Source organism: Symphalangus syndactylus, chromosome 3, assembly GCF_028878055.3.
Source record: "Symphalangus syndactylus isolate Jambi chromosome 3, NHGRI_mSymSyn1-v2.1_pri, whole genome shotgun sequence".
Lineage (NCBI taxonomy): Eukaryota > Metazoa > Chordata > Mammalia > Primates > Hylobatidae > Symphalangus > Symphalangus syndactylus.
The window spans coordinates 146,901,512-146,922,624 of record NC_072425.2 but is presented as its reverse complement, the minus strand read 5'-3'; the positions used below and the strand labels follow the sequence as shown (position 1 = coordinate 146,922,624).

General features: G+C 42.3%; 2 protein-coding genes across 23 annotated transcripts in view; both read left to right on the top strand.

Moving 5' to 3' along the window:
- The window catches only part of PRDM10 (PR/SET domain 10), a 110,712-nt gene extending 105,952 nt beyond the window's left edge, over positions 1–4,760 (top strand). For all 12 annotated transcript variants that reach the window (XM_055273740.2, XM_063635660.1, XM_055273734.2 and 9 more), the window contains one exon: positions 1,985–4,760. In XM_055273740.2, the coding sequence (XP_055129715.1) occupies positions 1,985–2,188 (204 nt within the window). In that variant the 3' untranslated portion in view covers positions 2,189–4,760. The remainder of the gene's footprint in view (positions 1–1,984) is intronic.
- A 7,833-nt stretch (positions 4,761–12,593) lies between these two features.
- The window catches only part of NFRKB (nuclear factor related to kappaB binding protein), a 36,159-nt gene continuing 27,639 nt past the window's right edge, over positions 12,594–21,113 (top strand). For 2 of the 11 annotated variants that reach the window (XM_055273723.2, XM_055273725.2), the window contains exons 1-2: positions 15,280–15,453; positions 19,646–19,847. In XM_055273723.2, coding sequence (XP_055129698.1) covers positions 15,280–15,453; positions 19,646–19,847 — 376 coding nt within the window. Of the gene's footprint in view, positions 12,687–13,323; positions 13,818–13,867; positions 14,264–14,762; positions 14,878–15,279; positions 15,454–19,645; positions 19,848–21,113 lie in introns of those variants that run through there. The other 9 variants (XM_055273728.2, XM_063635654.1, XM_055273729.2 and 6 more) reach the window with 9 other exon arrangements.

Sequence of the window (21,113 nt, the reverse complement as noted above, 5' to 3'; positions counted from 1 at the left end):
CAGAAAAGAAAAAAAAGAAAAATACTCCTGGGTGGATAAGTTCTGGAGATCTTGTGTACAGCATGCTGGCTGTGTTCATAATGTATCGTATACTTGAAAACTGTTAACATATTATAGATAATGTTTTTGCCACAACATAAAATGGTAAGTGCATGAGTTGATGGATATGTTAATCAGGTTGATTTGTTTAATTATATCTTAATAAAGCTAGAAGAAAAAAAGGAAAAATGCTCTTCAATGGCTAAGAATATTGAGATATTACCAAGGGAAGATTTTCTTAAGAGGCTTCGGAGGGTAGCTAACTAGTCTTGTGGCCTCAAAAACCTGATTTTTTTTTCTTCTTTTTTTTTTTTTTTTTTTTTTTTTTAGTATACTGAGCGCTCCCCTGCTTCTCAGCACACAAGGTCACATTAACTAGACTTAGGAGAGATATGTAAATGCAGAGTAACACTATTAATTGTCAGTGAAAACAGTAACGACTGTAAAATGGGATAACCATGTTGGCATGATCAGGACATTTTTTGTTCCCTGTAGGACCCATTGACCTTGACCTTTTTCTGGCCTGGAACTCATTTGAGAATGGTTTTAGCCAAGGTTGTTTCTCTCCCCCTGCCACAGTGTATGTGCACACTAATTGAATGTACATTCTTGGGGGTTCATGCGTTTTTTGCAGCCGACCTATGGACCCCCTAGGAGTCAATGGACCCTAGGTTGAGAAACAGCCCCCTCTCCACATGCAAAAACCAGTCATAATCAGAACGTTGCCTGGTGGGGGTGAACTCAGAACATCTGGCCCTAGTGGATCAAATGGGTATTTGGCGATGGCTCTTTTCTGGGCAGTGCAGACAGGCTGCTGCCTGACAGTCTCTCTGCGACGTCTCTTTTCCTCTGTTCTGTAGCTGACCAACCCTCCTTCTGACTGACAGACACATTTCTTTAAAAATGTTAATGTAACAGAATAGCCAGCTACAGGTCTATGAAGATGTTTTCATGATGAGGGGAAAAATAAGAAAACAAAGACAGTATGTAAGTTTTCATAAAGCTAAATTTATTCAGTGTAAGGGATTTCATTCTGAGATCCTGTTGTTCCTGTGCTCTTGAGTGTTAAAATGTCTATTTGATGGTAGCATATTTTAAATGACCTTACTTGACAAAATAAAATTTGGGAACCATTTATTATTACTATTATTGTTATTATTATTTTGAGACAGAGTTTTGCTCTTGTTGCCCAGGCTTGAGTGCAATGGCACGATCTCAGCTCACCACAACCTCTGCCTCCCGGGTTCAAGCAATTCTCCTGTCTCAGCCTCCCAAGTAGCTGGATTACAGGCATGCACCACCACACCTGGCTAATTTTTTTGTATGTTTAGTAGAGACAGGGTTTCTTCATGTTGGTCAGGCTGGTCTCGAACTCCTGACCTCAGGTGATCCGCCCACCTTGGCCTCCCAAAGTGCTGGGATTACAGGCGTGAGCCACCATGCCTGGCCTCCATTTATTATTTTTTTTTAGTTTTGCTGGTCTTTTGAAATTCTGAAGTCGGAGAACCGTTGACTTGACTACCTGTCTTCAGAGTCATTCTCCCTCTTCAAGGGGACTTTAAATATCTCTTCTTGGATCCATTCTGTATTAATTTTAAGATCGAATGGACAGTTAACTATCTTTTCTGAATTTGTAAATTATTAGGAGCATTACAACAGCACATTTTCTTTGCCATGTATGTTACCACCATGATGCAAATTACTGTACCTGAAGTTGTTCATTCTATCATTTGGTGAAACTGCTAAGGTGCTCCTTTAAGGAGCTTACCTTTGTGGTCAATTATTGTGACTGATCTGCCCTCTCTAAAGGACCTAGGCAAAGCCTCTCTCATAGATGCCTATTTTGGGTCCTTTGTGACATTTCTTTGCATCTCTCTCCTTCCCCAGTAGCTTCACCCTCCCTTTAAGGCCCCAGTTTTTAAAGATCCTTTTCTTCTTCCTCTAGAGTCATTATGTGTTATCAGAAAGTCAACCAGAATTGGAAGAAAAGCAAAATTCTGCCCTCTCTGGTGGAGTCCAGGTCCAGCCATCTGCACACAGTGACTCCTTGGACCCCCAGACCACCAGCCAACAGCAGACCACACAGTACATCATCACCACCACCACCAATGGGAACGGAAGCAGCGAAGTGCACATCACCAAACCATGACTTCCACCCTGGAGCTCAAAGCCAGCACCCACCTCATGTCTGTTCTCATAAGTCTGAAAGCTCTGACACTTAGAGCTCTTTTGTAAGATTTATTATTCACTCAAGAGTTTGGAAACCACAGTTTTGTCTCTCATCCATACACTGGGGTTTATTTTGCCAAGGTCATCTTTATCAAACTGACTCTTCAAACCCTAGGTTTTTGCCATGGAACAGAGATCTTTGAGGGGAAAGTAGATTTTGAGATGGCGAGAATTTGCCTTGCTCTTGAGTTGGTCTTTTAACATACTGACGAGCCTTACTTTTCCTTTGTGGAAATATTAAGTGGCGTATTGTGTTCATACCAAAGGTGGAGACAGGATGTGCCAAGTCCATGGTTACTGGGCTTCTTATTCCAAGCCATGGCACTGAAGGAGAAGGGGCATTTTGTGGGTGTGTATTAGCTCTGAACTGTTTTATCTTGTTATAGTTTTCAGTAATTTAACAAAGGGAGCCTGCTGAATAACAAAATTAAAATGATGAAACAAAAGTTTGACAGTGATGTTCTGAAGCAAAAACTGTCATCTAAATTTTTCTTGCTGATTTTTTTTAACTTCCCTATTTTAGAAAACGATTGTTGGGCTGTTGGTAGTGTTTTCCACAGATGCTGGTCCTCAGTGGATTAGGTCAGAAGCTCATGTTCTGATAGTTCCTCATTATTTCACAAAGGTGGACTACCTGAAAGAGAAAAGGCTGCTTGATGTCAGCAGAATCTAATCCCCTACATTAAAGATTTTCCTCCCATTCTCTAGTTGTGGTGGTGGTAAGACGGAGATATTGGTACCAAGAAAAATTACCAAAACTATTGAGAGAGAGAGAGAAAGTATTGCAATTTTGTTCTGCCTTGCAGGATCCACTTATCATTCATTGGGAAAGGATATATTCCTTGTTCTTACCACGTGTACATTTAACTCTTGCTGACATGTTCAGTGTATTTTATTACTTTTAATACTGTCTTAAAATGAACATTCTTTAAAGTTGGATGGGAAGGTGGCATTTCTTATTTCTTAACATTTTTAACTTTAAACATGTTGTGACTCATCTAGACCTTTTAATAAGATGATCAACTTCACACTTAGGGAAAAAATTAAAAGGTGGGGGCCATTTATAATAATTAAGGTAGTTATAAGGGATCTGGAAGAAATCTAGTCTTTATGAATATACTATTAGTTGGGCATTAAAAAATCAGTATATATTTTAACTTTTTGTGACATGCTAACACATTTTCAGAATAATTATTGCATAGTAGAATTTACTACTCCAGAACAGAAAGACCTTACTTCATTTCAAATGAAGTTAACTAATTTACATTTCTGGGTAAAAACTGGTTCTATAAATTAAGTAGAGTAGCTTCTTCATGATAAAGACACTTTTCTGAAAAGTGAACAATTCTGTTAAAAGAACTTTATTGATACGTAGATTTCGCACTTTATTTCTGAGACTGCATTCATGTAGTTGTTCCCCAATGTTTGAGTACTAAGAGAACTTGAGAAAGTTACTTCATAAATATATGGAAACTGAAAATGGACTCTCTTTGTGACAAAGGTATTCAACAGAAAATATTGACCCTGCATTACAAAATACAGGCTCGGGTTCCCTAAGTCCCACAGTGTAATGATTACGAATATCCTCGTGTCTGGTCTAGAAAGACTTTCTAGGGGAAGACTAGTAGAATTTTCTAAAGGTTCAGTTTTAGCTTTTATAACTTAAATTTGGCCCTGTTACGTTCTTTTTAATTTGAGCTGTAAGGTATCTCCCCTCCCCTCAGGAATAACTTACTGGAAAACTGAAAAGAATCACTGAATGGAATGTTCATTTTATGGCAGTTGTTTTAAGTTTTAAAATACACAGAGGAAAACGTTGTGGAAGGACCTCTTTGTTGCTTTCCCTTCTAAGTTTTCTTCTTCGTCTTCTTCTTCTTCTTTGGTCCTTAAGTGAAATAAAGACTCTAAAACTAATTTGTATGTTATCAGCCAGAGATGCGGATGGCAGTCGAGGCAAGTCACATGGCTTTCAAATCAGGTGTTCTGCACATTCATTCCAAGGTCATAGATTTTTTAAAGGACCTGGATTTGAAGAGATGGCAGATGATGAGCCATCAGAAAACTTAATTTGGAAAACGTGTGTAGCCAGTGTGGATACTGTGGCCTCTCTCAAGACACATTGACACTGTAGACTTCATTCAGTGCAGGGTGAGTGTTTTGGAGTAGGTTGGATGTAGATTTTGTTTTTATTGTTGATTTGTACTGACAGAAATAGACATTTCATCATGTAAAATTCCTGTTATTCTGGAAAAACCTATTGTTTTGATCTTCTTGTTTTCTGATTTGGAAGCATCCTTTCAAAAAAACTCTTAAGGTATCTAGGTCTAAAAAGCACTTCATGAGATGCTAAAGCTGACCCACTGGTTGAAAATGTTGACCCTATCCTGTTATTTAAATGTGAACATTTATTGTACATTCAGTGAGTTATAGTGTTAATAGTCTTGTGCTATGCAGCAGGTGTAAAAATTAATAAATATATTTTTTAATAAACATGTTTGTTTGTATGTGTGAAGCTACAAGAGCTGTTTTTTTTCTTTTAAGAATTGCAACTTTTGGTTTCCAGCGTGGCTTGCAGGAAGCTTGGAAGTTGTCTCTCCATCCTAGCAATAAGTAAGAAGCTGAGCAAATGGAAAGATCAACGTCTCTCCTTAGATCCGTGGGAAAGTTGAGCTCACAGGACAAACTGCTGTCCCCAAAATTGGAAAGACAAAGAGGCAAATACAGAGAATCATAGCTTATAGAACAGAAACCCGTGAGAAAAAAATCCACGAGCAATAACCTCTGTGAGAACTAGCACCAGGGTAGGAAAACTTGAACTATATTTGATGAATTATTACAGGCTCAGCGTGGAGAAATCTGAGAGGTTAAAAACTCCAGGGAACTCAGTCACTGGAGGGGGGGTCAAGGGAGACCCACACTTTTGTGAGTTTTATCCCCGGGAGCTTGACTAGGTTCTCACAGTGAAATTTAGAGAAAAATCCCCTCATGCTTCCAGCAGAGGAAGGGGAGAAGGAACCATTTTGAAATACTCCAGAGCTTTCTGATCTTTCTATTATAACAAGCACCTAACCTGCTGAAGTTACAGCAGAACCTCAGTCACCTGGAGGAAGGCAAATAGCCCCAGCCCATTCTAGCCATCGTCCCTCATCTAAGAGGGGATAACCGAGTAGCACTCGTGAAGATCACAGTCCAGAGGCACAGGCTCACCAGAAGACTGAGGCCTCCTTTAGCAATACAGAATGCTTCCCCAACCCCAACACCTTTCCACCACATTGCTAAAGGCCTACTTGCAGAAATTCTCTTTACCTGGCGCATCATGACCAACTATCAAGAAAAACATTACAGGGCATACTAAGAGGCGAAAGACACAAGTCTGAAGAAAGAGAGCAAACATCAGACCCAGAATTAGATATGGCTGAGACGTTGGAATTCGCAGACTGGGAATTTAAAACAACTGTGATTAATATGAAAAGGGCTCTACTAGAGAAAGTAGACAACAAGCAATAACAAACAATGTAAGGAGAGAGATGGAAACCCTAAGAATGAGCTAAAATGCTAGAGATAAAAAATTAAGAGTAGGCTGGGCACTGCAGCTCATGCCTGTAAACCCAGCACTTTGGGAGGCTGAAGTGGCTGGATCCTTTGAGGTGAGGAGTTCAAGACCAGCCTGGCCAACATGGTGTAACCCTGCTTCTAGTAAAAATACAAAAATTGCCAGGCGTGGTGGTGGGTGCCTGTAATCCCAGCTACTCGGGAGGCTGAAGTGGGAGAATCGCTTGAACCCAGGAGGTGGAGGTTGCAGAGAGCCAAGATTGCGCCTCTGCACTCCAGCCTGGGTCACAGAGCAAGACTCCACCTCAAAAAAAAAAAAAAAAAAACCACATGAAGAGTAGCTCTGAGAGGCTAAATGGTAGACTAGACACCTTAGGAAAGAATTGCTGAGCTTGAGGATATCTCAATAGAAACCTCTATAACTGAAAGACAAACAATATCCAAAAACTGTGAGATGATGAAAAAAAGGTATAACTATGCCTCATGGGAACACTAGAAAAAGACAGAGAAAGGAACAGAAGAAATATCTGAAGCAATAATGATTGATCATTTCCCCAAATCAATATGGAACATGAAACCACAGATCCAGGAAGCTCAGAGGACACACAGGACAAAAAATCCTTCAAAACCAAAAAACGAACAAAAAATGACTTTTCTTCAGAAACTGTGCACACAAGGAGAGAGTGGAATGAAATGTTTAAGGTGTTGAGAGAAAAAAGCAATGTCTCACCTAGAATGCTGTAGCTCATGGAAATATCCCCCAAAAGTGAAGGGGATTTGTTGCCAGTAGACCTGCCTTGGAAAGAATGTTAAGATAAGTTTTTCAGAGAGAAGAAAAATGATAAAAGTCAGAACCTCAGATCTACATAAAGAACATCATTATTACCTTTAATAACTGAAGGTAAAAGAAAAGTCTTGCTTTTTCTTATTCTTCATTGATTTATTTTTCTTTTTACTTTTTTGAGACAGGGTTTCACTCTGTCGCCCAGGCTGGAGTGCAGTGGTGCAATCAGAGCTCATGGCAGCCTCAATCCCCCTGGCTCAAGCGATTCTCCCACCTCAGTCTCCTGAGTAGCTGGGACTACAGGCACATGCCACCACACCTGGCTCATTTTTTGTATTTATTTTAGTAGAGATGGGGTTTCGCCATATTGCCAAGGCTGGTCTTGAATTATTGGGCTCAAGCGATCCACCCATCTCAGCCTCTCAAAGTGCTGGGATTACAGGCATGAGCCATTGTGCCTTGCCTCTTCATTGATCTGAAACATGACAGTTTGTTCAAAATAATAGCAATGATATATACTAATATATCTGTATATATGTTCACATGTAAGTGAAACGAATGACGGCAATGATATAAGGGATGGGAGGGAGGAATTAGGATTATTTTGTTATAAGATAGGCACACTATGGCCGGGTGCGGTGGCTCACACCTGTAATCCCAGCACTTTGGGAGGCCAAGGCGGGCAGATCACCTGAGGTCGGGAGTTCGAGACCAGCCTGACAAACATGGAGAAACCCGTCTCTAAAAATACAAAATTAGCCGGGCGTGGTGGTGCATGCCTGTAACCCCAGCTACTTGGGAGGCTGAGGCAGGAGAATCTCTTGAACCCGGGAGGCAGAGGTTGTGGTGAGCCGAGATCACGCCATGGCACTCCAGCCTGGGCAACAAGAGCAAAACTCCATCTCAAAAAAAAAAAAAAAAAAGATATGCACACTATCAATGAAGTGGGATAGTGTTATGTGAAAATGTACTTGGATTAATTGCGAATGTATTTTGCAAACTCTACAGCAACCACTACAAAGTAAAAAAAAAAAAAAAGTATTGCTGATACTCTAAGAAAGTAAGGAAAATGAGAAAATAGAATCATATAAAATGTTCAATTAGAACCACAAAAGAGTCCGGGTGTGGTGCCTCACACCTGTAATCCTAGCACTTTGGAAGGTTGAGGTGGGAGGATCACTTAGAGCCAGGAGTTCAACACCAGCCCAGGCAACATAGTGAGACTGTCTTTAAAGAAAATAAAAATATATATTAGCAGGGCGTGGTGACATGTGCCTATAATCCTAGCTACTTAGGAGGCTGAGGCAAGAAGATCACTTGAGCGCCAGACTTTGAGACTGCAGTGAGCTATATTGTGCCACTGCACTCCAGCCTGGGTGACAGAGTGAGACCCCATCCCGAAAACACAAAAGGCAGAAAAGGAGTAGAAGACAAATATAGGAGCAAAGAACGAGGGAACACATGGAAAACAGGAACAAATATAGTCAGTATTAATCCAAATATATCAATAATTACTTTGAACATCAATGTTCAAATGCACCAGTTAAAAGAGATTGTCAGACAAAGACATTACAAGAAAAAGTACAGACCTATATAGCTCAAGAACATTGATGCAAAAGTCCTCAATAGTGTATAAAACAATTATACACCACAACCATGTGGGATTTATCCCAGATATGCAAGCCTGGTTCAACATTTGAGAACAATTTAATGTAAAACATCATATCAACAGGTTAAGAAGAAATACCACATGATCATATCAATGGACACAAAAACATTTGACAAAACTCTGAAACCTACGTATAATAAAAACTCTCAAACTAGGAATAGAAGGGCACTTTTTCTGCTTGATAAAGAAGATCCACAAAAACCCTACAACAAACATCATACTTAATGGTGAGAAACTCAAAGCTTTCCTGCTAATATCAGGAACCAGGCAAGGATGTTCCTTCTCACCACTGCTTTTTACCATTGTACTGGTAGTCCTAGCTAATGCAACGAGACAGGAAAAAAACAAACAAATAGGCATACAGATTGGCAAGAAAAAATAAAACTGTCTCTGTTCACAGATGACAAAAATCCAAAAGATTTAAAAAAATACTGAACTAATAAGGAATTATAGCAAGGCTGCAGGGTGTAAGGTTAATTTAATTTTTTGAGACAGAGTCTTGTTCTGTCACCTAGGCTGGAATGCAATGGTGCAGTCTCGGCTCATAGAAAGCTCTGCCTCCTGGATTCTAGTAATTCTCCTGCCTCAGCCTCCCGAGTAGCTGGGATTACAGGCACCCGCCACCATGCCCTGCTAATTTTTGTATTTTTAGTAGAGACAGGGTTTCACCATGTCAGCCAGGCTGGTCTTGAACTCCTGACCTGCAGTGATCCACCTGCCTTGGCCTCCCAAAGTGCTGGGATTACAGGTGTGAGCCACCATGTCCGGCCAAGAATAAAAAAAAATCCTGGAACTAATAAGCAATTATAGCAAGGTTGAAGGGTATAACATTAATTTTAAAAAGCCAATCACATTCCTATATACCAGCAATGGACAAGTGGAAATTGAAATGAAAAACACAATACCATTCACATTAGCACACCCCAAAATGAAATACTTAGGTACACATCTAACAAAATATGCACAATATCTATATGGTGAAAACTACAAATCTGATGAAAGAAATCAATGAACTAAATAAATGAAAGTATTCATGGATAAGATTACTTAATATTGTCAAGATGTCAGGTTTTCCCAATTTTATCTACAGATTCAATGTCATCTCATTCAAAATCCCAGAAGGTTACTTAGTGGATATCAACAGACTGACTCTGGAGTTTATATGGAGAGGCAAAAGACCCTGAATAGCCAGCACATTATTAAAGGAGAACAACAAAATTGGAAGACTGGCAGTACCAGACTTGAAGACTTAATCTACAGCTACAGTATTCAAGACAATGTGGTACTGGTGGAAGACAAGTAGAACAATGTAACAGTATAGAGAGCCCAGAAGTAGACCCAGATAAATAGAGTCAAGAGATCTTTGACAAAGGAGCAAAGGCAATGTAGAAGTGATAGTCTTTTCAAGAAGAAGAAATGGTGCTGCAGGCCAGGCATAGTGGCTCATGCCTGTAATCCCAGCACTTTGGGAGGTCAAGGTGGGTGGATTACTTGAGTCCAGGAGTTTGAGATCAGCTTGGGCAACATGGCAAAATCCCATCTCTACAAAACAAACAAAAAAACACCTCAAAATTAGCTGCGTGTGGTGGCGCATGCCTATAATCCCAGCTACCTGGGAGGCGGAGACAGGAGGATTGCTTGAGCCTGGGAGGCGGAGGGTGCAGTGAGCTGAGATCGCACCACTGCACTGCAGCCCTGGTAACAGAGTGAGACCCTGTCTCAAAAAAAAAAAAAAAAGGATGCTGGAACATATGGGGATCCACATGCAAAAAATGAATCTAGACACAGACCTTACACCCTTCACAAAAAGTAACTCAAAACGGATTATAGACCTAAATGTAAAATGCAAAACTATAAAACTAGAAGATAACACGGGAGACAACCTAGATGACTTTGGGTTTTGTGATGACTTTTTAGATGTAACACCAAAGGCACGAAGAAATAATTGGTAGCCTGGAATTTATTAAAATTTAAAACTTCTGCCCTGAGAGAGAGAGACTGTTTGGAGAATGAAAAGATAATCCACGGACTGGGAGAAAATATTTGGAAAAGACATACCTGATAAAGGACTGTTATCTAAAATATACAAAGAACAATGAAAACTCAACAATATGAAAACTAAAAAATGGGCCAAAGTCCTTAAGAGACACTTCAGTAAAAAATATATAAAGATGGTAAATAAGCATGTGAAAGAGGCTCTACATCTTACATCATCAGGGAAATGCAAATTAAAACAATATGAGACCAGGTGCAGTGGCTCATGTCTGTAATTCCAGCACTTTGGGAGGGTGGGGTGGGTGGATTGCTTGAGCCCAGGAGTTGGGGACCAGCCTGGGCAACATAGCGAAACTCCATCTCTACAAAAAATAAAAATTAAAAACAAAAAACAATACGAGATACCCCTATGGAGCTATTGGAATGGCCAAAATTCAGAATACTGACAATACCAAGTGCTAGTGAGGATGAGAAGCAACAGGAATTCTCATTCATTGCTGGTGTGAGTGCAAAATGGGTATAGCTGCTTTGGAAGGTAATTTGGCAATTGGCTTGATTCATAATTGCCAAAACCTGGAAACAATGAAGATCTCCTTCAGTAAGCGAATAGATAAAACTGTGATATATCAACACAATGGAATATTATTCAGCACTAAAAAGAAATAGGAGCTATCAAGCCATGAAAAGACATGGAGGAAACTTCAATGCCTGTTACTACGTGAAAGAAGCCAATCCGAAACGGCTGCATACTACGTCATTCCAACTAGGTGACACTCTGGAAAAAGGCAAAACTATGCAGACAAAAAGGTCAGCGGTTGCCAGGGGTAGAGGAGAGGGAGAGATGAATATGCAGAGCACAGATGATTTTTAAGACAGTGAAATTACTCTGCATTATACTGTGATGGTGGGTAATGATGTATCAATGTAGTTTCATCAGTTATTTTGTTTGTTTGTTTGAGATGGAGTCTCGCTCTGTCTCGCTCTGTCGACAGGCTGGAGTGCAATGGCTCAATCTCGGCTCACTGCAACCTCCACCTCCCCGGTTCAAGCAATTCTCCTGCCTCAGCCTCCCGAGTAGCTGGGCCTACAGGTGCCCGCCACCACGCCCGGCTAATTTTTGTATTTTTAGTAGAGACGGGGTTTCACCATGTTGGCCAGGATGGTCTCGATCTGCTGACCTCGGGATCCTCCCGCCTCGGCCTCCCATAGTGTTGGGATTACAGGCGTGAGCCACCAGGCCGGGGCGGGTTCATCAGTTCTAAGAAATGTACCACTCTGGTAGGGGATGTTGATAAAGGGAAGGCGATGCTTGTGGGGAGGTGGGGCGGGGAGTATTTGGAAAATCTCTATCTTTCTGCTCAATTTTGTTGTTAACTTTAAACTGCTTTTAAAAAACAAAGTCTATCAAAAATTATAGTTTACATTGTTTTTACTCTTTTTCTCTTTCTGGTCTTGTCACAATCTCAAGGTAAGGGAAATATCGGTGACAACTATGGAGTGATAGTCCACTGCCATTTATACTCGATCGTTTCTAATTCAGGAGCCTCTCAACAGTGTAACAGGAACTTAGGGCATTTGTGGAACCAGTAGAGGAACAGAGATCGGGTTGTTTGGAAACCACTTTTTTCCAGGAAGGGAAGAACATTAGCTCGGCCGGCCGGCTTGTCTGGTTCCATCCACACACAGAACTGAGGATGGTCTCTGCGCCACTGCTGGGAGTACCTGGAATAAGTAGTGTGAAGCCGTACTAAGCAAAACCCAGTGAATAAGAGGAAAGCGGCCTTGATATCTAACAAGACGAAAATGATGGAGTTTAACTTAAGATGTGATCCTTCGACATGTTTACTTTCTTTCTGGACATCGAGGGCCCAGGGACGGGAAGGAGGAATGAAGGAACTCGGAGGCACAGGCTGAGGTCGCGTTCTACTCATGTCCTCAACTGTAAAATGGGCACTAATAGCGCATAGCTCACAGGCCTGCAGCACAAAGACGGTGGGTAGGAAATGCTTAGCATAGGGCCTGGGGCAGGGTATGCTCTCTGCAAACGTCAGCTAATAGACGTGCCTTCGCTCATGGGCTATGGAACTTTGATTCGCGGTCAGGCAAAGACAGGCACCGTCTGGGGCCTCTGGAAGCTCCTAAATCAGGTGAGACGCGCAAGCGGGCTGGAACCTGCATTCCCAGGCCCAGCCGCGCGCAGGCACCCTCGCCGACCCTTATGCTCGCCCGCGCCGCTCCAGGACCCGCCCGCTGTGACCCCGCCCCGGCACCCCCAGGCCCCGCCCCGCGCTGCCCCGCCCCTTCCGCCGCTCAGGCCCAGAGCGTGCGCGCACCCAGACTCCTTGCGGGAGCGAGCGCGTCCGGGAGCCCGCGGCCGGAGAAGGGCTGCGGGTTAGGGGGCCGGCGCCCGCGGTTCAGGTGAGGGCGGGCAAGGGGCGGCGAAAGGGTTAAAGTGTCTCGTGGGTGTGGAGGGAGCGGGAGCGGGCGGCTGGGTCCGCGAGGTCGCTGCCCCTGTGGGCGTGGGGAGCGGGAGCGGGGCGTGGGGAGCGGTGCGGCGCGTGAGGCTGGGGGTTAGGGTTAGGCACGGCGTGGGGGAGGGGCGGGGCCGAGCCGTGCAGTTCTGAGGCTTGGACCCGGGCCTTGGGCCAGCCGGGCTGGCACCGGAGGGGGATTTGCTGCATAGTTGACGGGTTTGGAGCCGGCGGTTGTTCCGGAAGGACCCGAAGGTTTAGCTTCTGCGTTGGGGAGGGTCCAGCGGGGAAAGTTAGACCAGGTGCTGAGGAAAAGCCAGTGATGAGAGGGCTTCGTGGTCTAGTGAAGAGGTTCAGAACGCCTCAAGATCTGGAAATCCGTGGCTTCCGGGGTCCAACTCCCTGGCAGCTGCCTGGTTTTGGTATTTTGAGATTCTGTTCAGAATAGTGGCAGTGCAAAGGTTGTCACTGGACTGGATTAAATTTAGCTAGACATGCACCGTCACTGAAGAAACCTGTGAGCAAGTTGTATAGAGACCTCCTAAGAGGCAGGTGGGACACTGACTTTGCAGTTGATAGTCTGTTCTGTGCCAGTTCTGTTAAGACGGTTTTATTCTGAGCATCAGGTTGCTTCTGCAATTTTTGTTTTGCTATTTTGAAGTTTTGTTAAACTCATATGCTATGTGCCGTCTCACCCGCTTCACTTATTTAGGCATAGGCATGAACAGGATGTCATTTCACCATGTGCTGAAGGGTGATGAGGGGGCACAGTTGCTTGGGGACCACCCACCTGGTTTGACTCAACACTAAAGTTTCTGCTGTATCTTTACATGGATCTGAAATCTCTTCAGGGGAGCGTGAAATAATTTAGTGGAACATGCTTCATTTCACATGTAGTTATTATAGATCTGTTCTTTATCACTGGAGAATTTTGGAAAAGAAAAGTACCTGTATTACATAATTCACACTGTCACTCATCTAGAGATTATTCATTGCAGGATTCCAGAATTGGAAATAACGGGAGGGAGGACCTGGTCCAGCTTCCCTTCATCAAATAAGGAAATTGATACCTGGCGTGGTAAGATTTGTGGAATGTTATTGGGAATTAGTGGCAGGCCTTGGCTGGAATTCTGGTGTTTTGACTGTTAACATCCTTTTTTCTTTTCATTTTAGTGTGCTTTTTAGCCCACTTCGTAGGAATAGGAGCTGGAAAGGATGGATTTAGTAAATGTTGGTAGAGTGATTGAGTTTAAGCTCCCTGTGGTCCTGTTAGCATTGTGCAGTCCTGTGCTGTCAACTTGACACCTAATCCTAGCCATCAGTCTGAAAATGTTGTGGTATGTAGTTTTCTAACAGTGATCAGCAGTGTTCAGTTATTACAGGAAGGAGAAAAGTAGCATTAATTTACATGACTATACGGATCAGAAGGACCAACTAAAGGCAGATGGGCCATTGACTTTACTGGTGGTTATGGTCAGGTGTGTGGAACCTCAGGAATTTATGTGGACTAATAAAGTCGTATCAGTAAGTTTCGTTTTCATTATTTAAATGTTGCGAGGTTATACAAGAGGTATTGTGTGTAGCATTAAGCACATGGGTTTTTGCAGGCAGGTAGACCTGAGTTTCAGTACTGCCTTGGGTTGGGCAAGTTACTGACCTACTCTGATTTTCAATTTTAATTCCGATGTAATAACCCATGACCTTACTTTGCACAGTTGTAGGAATTAAATGAGATATGTGAAAGGCCTGGCTTTTAATAGGCCCTCATAAAGTGACCGTTAGCATTTGCATCTTACTAGTGTATGTTGATTTTCAGCAAATTTTCTTTTGTGTGAAAGAACAACAAAGAATATTCTTTCTTTTTTTCTTTCTTTTTTTTTTGAGACGGGGTCTCTGTTGCTCAGGCTGGAGTGCAGTAGCGTGATCATGGCTCATTGCACCCTCTGCCTCTCGTGTTCAAGCGATCCTCCCATCTCAACCTCCTGAGTAGCTGGGACTACAGGCGTGCACAACGCCTGGCTGATTTTTTTTTTTTTTTCGGAGAGAAGGGGTTTTGCCATGTTTCCTAGGCTGGTCTCAAACTCCTGGATTCAAGGGGACTGCCCGCGTTGACCTCCCACAGTACTGAGATTGTAGGTGTGAGTTACTGCACCCAGCCAACAACAAAGAATTAATTGCTAAAAAACAGTTGTTACAGAAATTACACTGTGGGAGAGTGATTATTGGTCTGGGAAGTGTAAATTATAGATTGTGATCTGTTAATCATTTAATCTCAGTCTCGTTTTACTCATCTGTAAAATGAAGGCATATGAAATTTATGAATTTAGGAGTTACTGTAGAAGCATTCTGAGAAAAGAGCTCTTCTAGATAAGACTTGAAAATTCCAATGGGAATGCTGTGGTGAGAGGGAGGGAGGAGAGCTGTTTAGCTGTAATTAGGGTGCAAGGATAAGGTGTAAGAACCGGCTGGAGGTTGAATGTTTTCCTGGAGGAGTGTTAGCATCAACTAGATCGCTGGAATTTCTGCCTTTCTGTCTCAAGATGCATGTCTTTGTCCAGAGTACCTGTGGAGAAGAAACAATGGATTCCTTAGACCATATGCTGACAGATCCTCTGGAACTTGGTCCATGTGGAGATGGCCATGGCACGCGCATAATGGAGGATTGCCTCCTGGGAGGCACCCGAGTGAGTCTGCCCGAGGACCTTCTGGAGGATGTGAGTAGTAACATGGCTGTGACCTTTTCCTGTCTGTCAGCTTCCTTGTAACAGTTATGGGAAACCTTTTCCACTCTACATTTCCAGTCTTTTGTGCTCCCTTTTGTTCATTTTCTACATTGCAGGCAGCCTGATCTCTTATCTTTTTCTTAAGTTTAGAGTCTATTTAATATCTTGATTAAGGAAGAAAACAAGCTACGTTCTGCATGTTTAATAACATGCCAGAATAACTTGATAACATGATTTAAGCCCTATTTTTAACAAGATAATTTTCATCCATTAAAAAAGGTTGTGTATTTTAACCATGGAATACTACTCAGCCATAAAAAGGAATGAAATAATGGCATTTGCAGCAAACTGGATGGAATTGGAGGTCATTATTCTAAGCGAAGTAACTTAAAACCAAACATCATTCTCACTTATAAGTGGCAGCTAAGCTTTGAGGACACAAAGGCATAAGAATGATAATGGACTCTGGGGACTTGGGGGGAAGGATGGGAGTGGTGTGAGGGGTAAAAGACTACACATTGGGTGCAGTGTACACTGCTTGGGTGATAGGCGCACCAAAATCTCAGAAATAACCACTAAAGAACTTACCCATGTAATCAGACACCACCTGTTCCCCCAATACTATTGAAATAATAATTAAAAATAGAAAAAAAAATAGGAAGAAATTATGGAAAGCAAATATGAAAAAATACATCAGTGGGTATCTTTTCTACTAAAACCAGAGGATTGTTATGAGTACTTAATCTTCACTGTGAAGTATTTGGCAGTTAATCCCTCCCTGACTCAGTGTCTTACTGTGTTAGTAAATCTGTTAGTTAATAGTTGCAGTATTTCTTTTAAATGTTTTTGGTTTAAACTTAGGGGTAGGCTCCTTTATTTGTTTGGTTCTTTTCAACTGTTTGAGACACTTTCATTCCCTGATATTTATGAAGTACATGTTTATCACTAAATGTAGTTTGGTTTACATTAATAATTTGATGTGTGGTCTAAAAATGCAGTCACTAAGAGGGTGTACACTGTGGTTGCGGATTGATTGGCAGTGGAGTACCATGGAGGCCACTGCAGTGGTGCTAATGGTGTTAAGGCTGGCGGTGGAATTTCTGTGTAGGGCCTTAAGTCCTGGTGACTCAGGGAATCCATCACAGCCTAGGGTCGTTCACCCCAGTTCACTCCTTTTCTGTTTGGCCTAGATTGCCCCATGCTTCCCCTCATCCCAACAACTGAGTAGGGACCCAGGAATTGGAATGAGCTGATCGTTGTTTATGTTCAGATGAGTAAATGTCCAGACCACTTAAACTATAGCTGCTTTTCTGGCGGTCTTTATCTGCAGGGCCCAAACTTAATAAACCATGGGAAATAGACTGTCATTCTTAGTTTGCTGCCAGGGCTTATTTTAGATTCAGAGTATATTGATGCATGGGAGAGGTAGTGTCGTTTGCTCTGATTTTCAACCAGTGGGCTATCTGGCATCTTTTGTGCTCCTGGCTTTTTTCAGTCATGGCACGATTGTATCTCTTAGCTGTTTCTTTTGCCCAGCAGGATAATATTAAGTCCCATTGCAAGCACGGACAAGGCCTCCGGTTCTGGTCACCACTACCTTTTCAACCGTAGAACATCACTGGAAATGCTTAATGCCTGGATCTATGTTCTACCGAAGACAGTTCCACTGGGAAGTCTTTCAGTGGGAAACGAATAAATGTTATACATTGTTATGTTCAGTTATGTCAATAAGACCACTTAGTAATGGAAAATAAATAAACATTTTTAAAAGGTATATTTTAAAAGCAGAATTATATATGTGTTTAAAATGGTTACCATGTTGTGGAACATTAAACAAAACCTACACGTATTTTCTGTATCCATAAGGTAACCCTCTACTCAATAATGGTACATGCCATGGGATGGGATGCCAGCTTGTTTTTGTCCACTTTCACAGGCAAGATGCGTCATCATCATCATTAAGGTGGCTACCGTTTATTAAGTGCTTACTTTTTTTTTTTTTTGAGACGGAGTCTCGCTCTGTCACTCAGGCTGGAGTGCAGTGGCGCAATCTTGGCTCACTGCAAGCTCCGCCTCCCTGGTTCATGCCATTCTCCTGCCTCAGCCTCTCCGAGTAGCTGGGACCACAGGCGCCCGCCACCACGCCCGGCTAATTTTTTTTTGTATTTTTTAGTAGAGACGGGGTTTCACCGTGGTCTCGATCTCCTGACCTCGTGATCCGCCCGCCTCGGCCTCCCAAAGTGCTGGGATTACAAGCGTGAGCCACCGCGCCCGGCCTATTAAGTGCTTATTTGCAAGCCACTATGTATGTGAAAACATTCATTTAATTATATATTTCTTTTGTTTTGCCATATTTTGAATATACAGGTGTGGAACATGATATAGCAAACAGTCATCTATGCATCACCCAGTTTTAAGAGATAATTTAGTTTGTTTGTTTCACATTCTTCTTTGGTAATACGTCAAACATTATGGATAAAATGAAAGCCACCAGTGTGCTGTCCTCTGATCCTCCCTCCCAGCTACAGTAACAACTGTACTGCAGTTGGTGTATATACTTCCCATCCATGTTTTCTTGGCATACTTTTTCAGGGGAGTCCCTTTATGTTACTCATGTAGTCAGCAAACACTTGTTCCATTAGGCACCTCTATGCTGGACACTGAGTTAGATGCTAGGAATAAAATGGAGGCAAAAATAGGCTTGCAGGGGAAGATCCTGGGCATTGGGACTGAGGTGTTTTTGATATATTTATGGAAAGATGCCTGGAGTTGGTGGTTGGATTTCTGGGTTATTTCCTGCTGAAACCCTTTAGTGGCTCTGCGTTGTCCTTAGGGATAAAGTCACAACTACCTAAAATGCTTGCCGTCCTTTGCATCTTTCTGCTGTCTGCTGCCTCCACCTCCCTCCCTGTCCTTGCTCTAGCCAAATATTGCCTGAACTCTTAAAAAAAAAAAAGTATCACACAGAAGAGTCTATAAAATGCATACACACACACACACACACACACACACGTACAACAATAATAAAACATGCATGTAGCCTTCAGTTAGGGTAGGGACACTACCAAGACCACTGAAGCCCACCACCACGTACCCTGTCTTATCCCTCTCAATTCCCCCACAGGTAACTGCTATCCTTTCTTTTGTGTTAATTCTTTTTTTGTTTTTCTGGTGTTGCTCTGTGGATTTCTAACCTTCTCCCCCACCATCTTTTTTCTCTTTCCTCGTCCCTCTCCTGCTTAACCGTTTTTTGGTGAGAATTCTCTGACATTGTAAATGTGGGATGTTTGCTTCTATACACATCAGCACTTCTTTAACTACATTGTAACTGCATGTTTAATTGTTCCCCACCTCAGACCATATATATGCCAGGCCAAGTTAGTATTTTGCTGGTGGAAGGTATCCGGTATGTAACTCGTGAGTTAAAAATGAACCCCGTCCTGTTTCTTCTCACTCTTAGCTGGTGACTTCAGTCCTTCAAGTTCATTCCTTCTATGTTAACCTTTTCCTGCCACTCAGTTGAGGTGGAATTCAGATGTCCACCCTCATACCCTCGTTGGCAGAGGTGGCTTCCAAGTGGGATTGTCTACTAAAATCATTTTCCTCTGGATAATTATTTACCGTTGGATACAAGACTGTGGCTCATATGTAGTCTTTAATCTCAAGATCATTGGAATTTTAGTTTATTTTAAAAAACGTAGGCCAGGCACGGTGGTTCACGCCTGTAATCCCAGCACTTTGGGAGGCTGAAGCAGGCAGATCACCTCAGGTCAGGAGTTTGAGACCAGCCTGGTCAACATGGTGAAACCCTATCTCTACTAAAAATACAAAAAATAGCCAGGCGTGGTGGTGCGCACCTGTAATCCCAGCTACTCGGGAGGCTGAGGTAGGAGAATCGCTTGAGCCTGGGAGGCAGAGGTTGCAGCGAGCCGAGATTGTGCCATTGCACTCCAGCCTGGGCAACGAGCAAAATTCGGTCTCAAAAAGAAAAAAAAAACAACGTAAAAAGTTGATAGTGATAGTTGCACAGCAAATGTGAATGCACTTAAAGCCACTGAAGTCTACACTTAAAAATGGTTAAATTGGTAAATCTTATGTATATTATGTAATGTTTTGTATACACATACATACAAAAAACTTGAAAATTTGTTTTGCTTTTGTTTACTTTTCCTATTTCTCCTAGCCTGAGATCTTCTTTGATGTTGTCAGCCTCTCAACATGGCAGGAAGTGTTAAGTGAGTCTCAACGTGAACACCTCCAGCAGTTTCTGCCTCAGTTTCCTGAAGACAGTGCTGAGCAGCAGAATGAACTCATCTTAGCCTTGTTCAGTGGGGAGAACTTCCGCTTTGGAAACCCTCTGCACATTGCCCAGAAGCTTTTCCGAGGTTTGTAGCTCAATATTCTTTCTTTGAGGGGGGTGGTGGATGGGCACATGTTCACTTATGTGGGTATTCCTTTCTTCCTTTTCTTCTTTTTATCTTCATGTACAGGTACTGACGCAGCAGAGAGCGGTTTTGTATAACACTTTGCTGTCTAGGCTGTGTTTTAAAAAATAAAAATTTATTGACTTATATAGAAAATATATAATATGAATTCAGCTGTGTAACCAGCATCTGCATAAAAAAATAAAACATTTCCAGCATACTAGAGGTGCCCTTCATGCCTGGTCTTTAAAAAATTTTAAAAAGAGCTTGCCATTTGCTTTATTGCATGTATCAAGGTTTGTATGTGTGTGTGTGTTTAGGTACACACGTACTTTTTGCTGCAGAAAAGATGACACTTCACTGTCAAGCACTTCAGCATGTCCATGTCTCTTAACAGCACTCTCCCATATCATCACCGCCCTGTTACCACACTCAAGGAATTTTACGTTGAGCAGATAATATCATAGGCTATTTCATGTTCAGGTTTTCTTTTCTTTTTTTTTTTTTTTTTTGGGACAGAGTCTTGCTCTGTCACCCAGGCTGGAGTGCAGTGGCGCGATCTCAGCTCTGCAAACTCCGCCTCCCGGGTTCACGCCATTCTCCTACCTCAGCCTCCCTAGTAGCTGGGACTACAGGTGCCTGCCACCACGCCTGGCTAATTTTTTGTGTTTTTAGTAGAGACGGGGTTTCACTGTGTTAGCCAGGATGGTCTCAATCTTCTGACCTCATGATCTGCCCGCCTCGGCATCCCAAAGTGCTGGGATCACAGGCGTGAGCCACCGCGCCCGGCCTTCATGTTCAAATTTTCTTAATTGTTTCTGCAATGTCCTTTAGAGTATCTGTGTCAATCCAGGATCTGTTCAGGGTTCAAGCATTGTGCTTGGGCCTTACGTCTCTTTAGCTTTTTGAATCTAGATAGGGCCCTTTGCCCCTTTTGTTTTTGTCTTTCAGTATACTGACATTTTTGAAGAGCCAGGACACTTGAATTATAAAATGTCCTGCTTCCTGGGAATTTGTCATTTTGTTTTCTCATGGTTAGATTGGGTTAAAGGCTTTCGGCAAGAATATGATACTGGAAATGTGGTCTTTCCCATTGTATCACCTCAGGAGGCACATGGTGTCAGTTTTTCCATTTTGGTAAAGCCACATTTGATCACTTGGTTAAGGGGTGTCTGCCATAACTCTTGCTTGTAAGGGTACTTTTTTTCCTTTATCATTAAGAAGCAG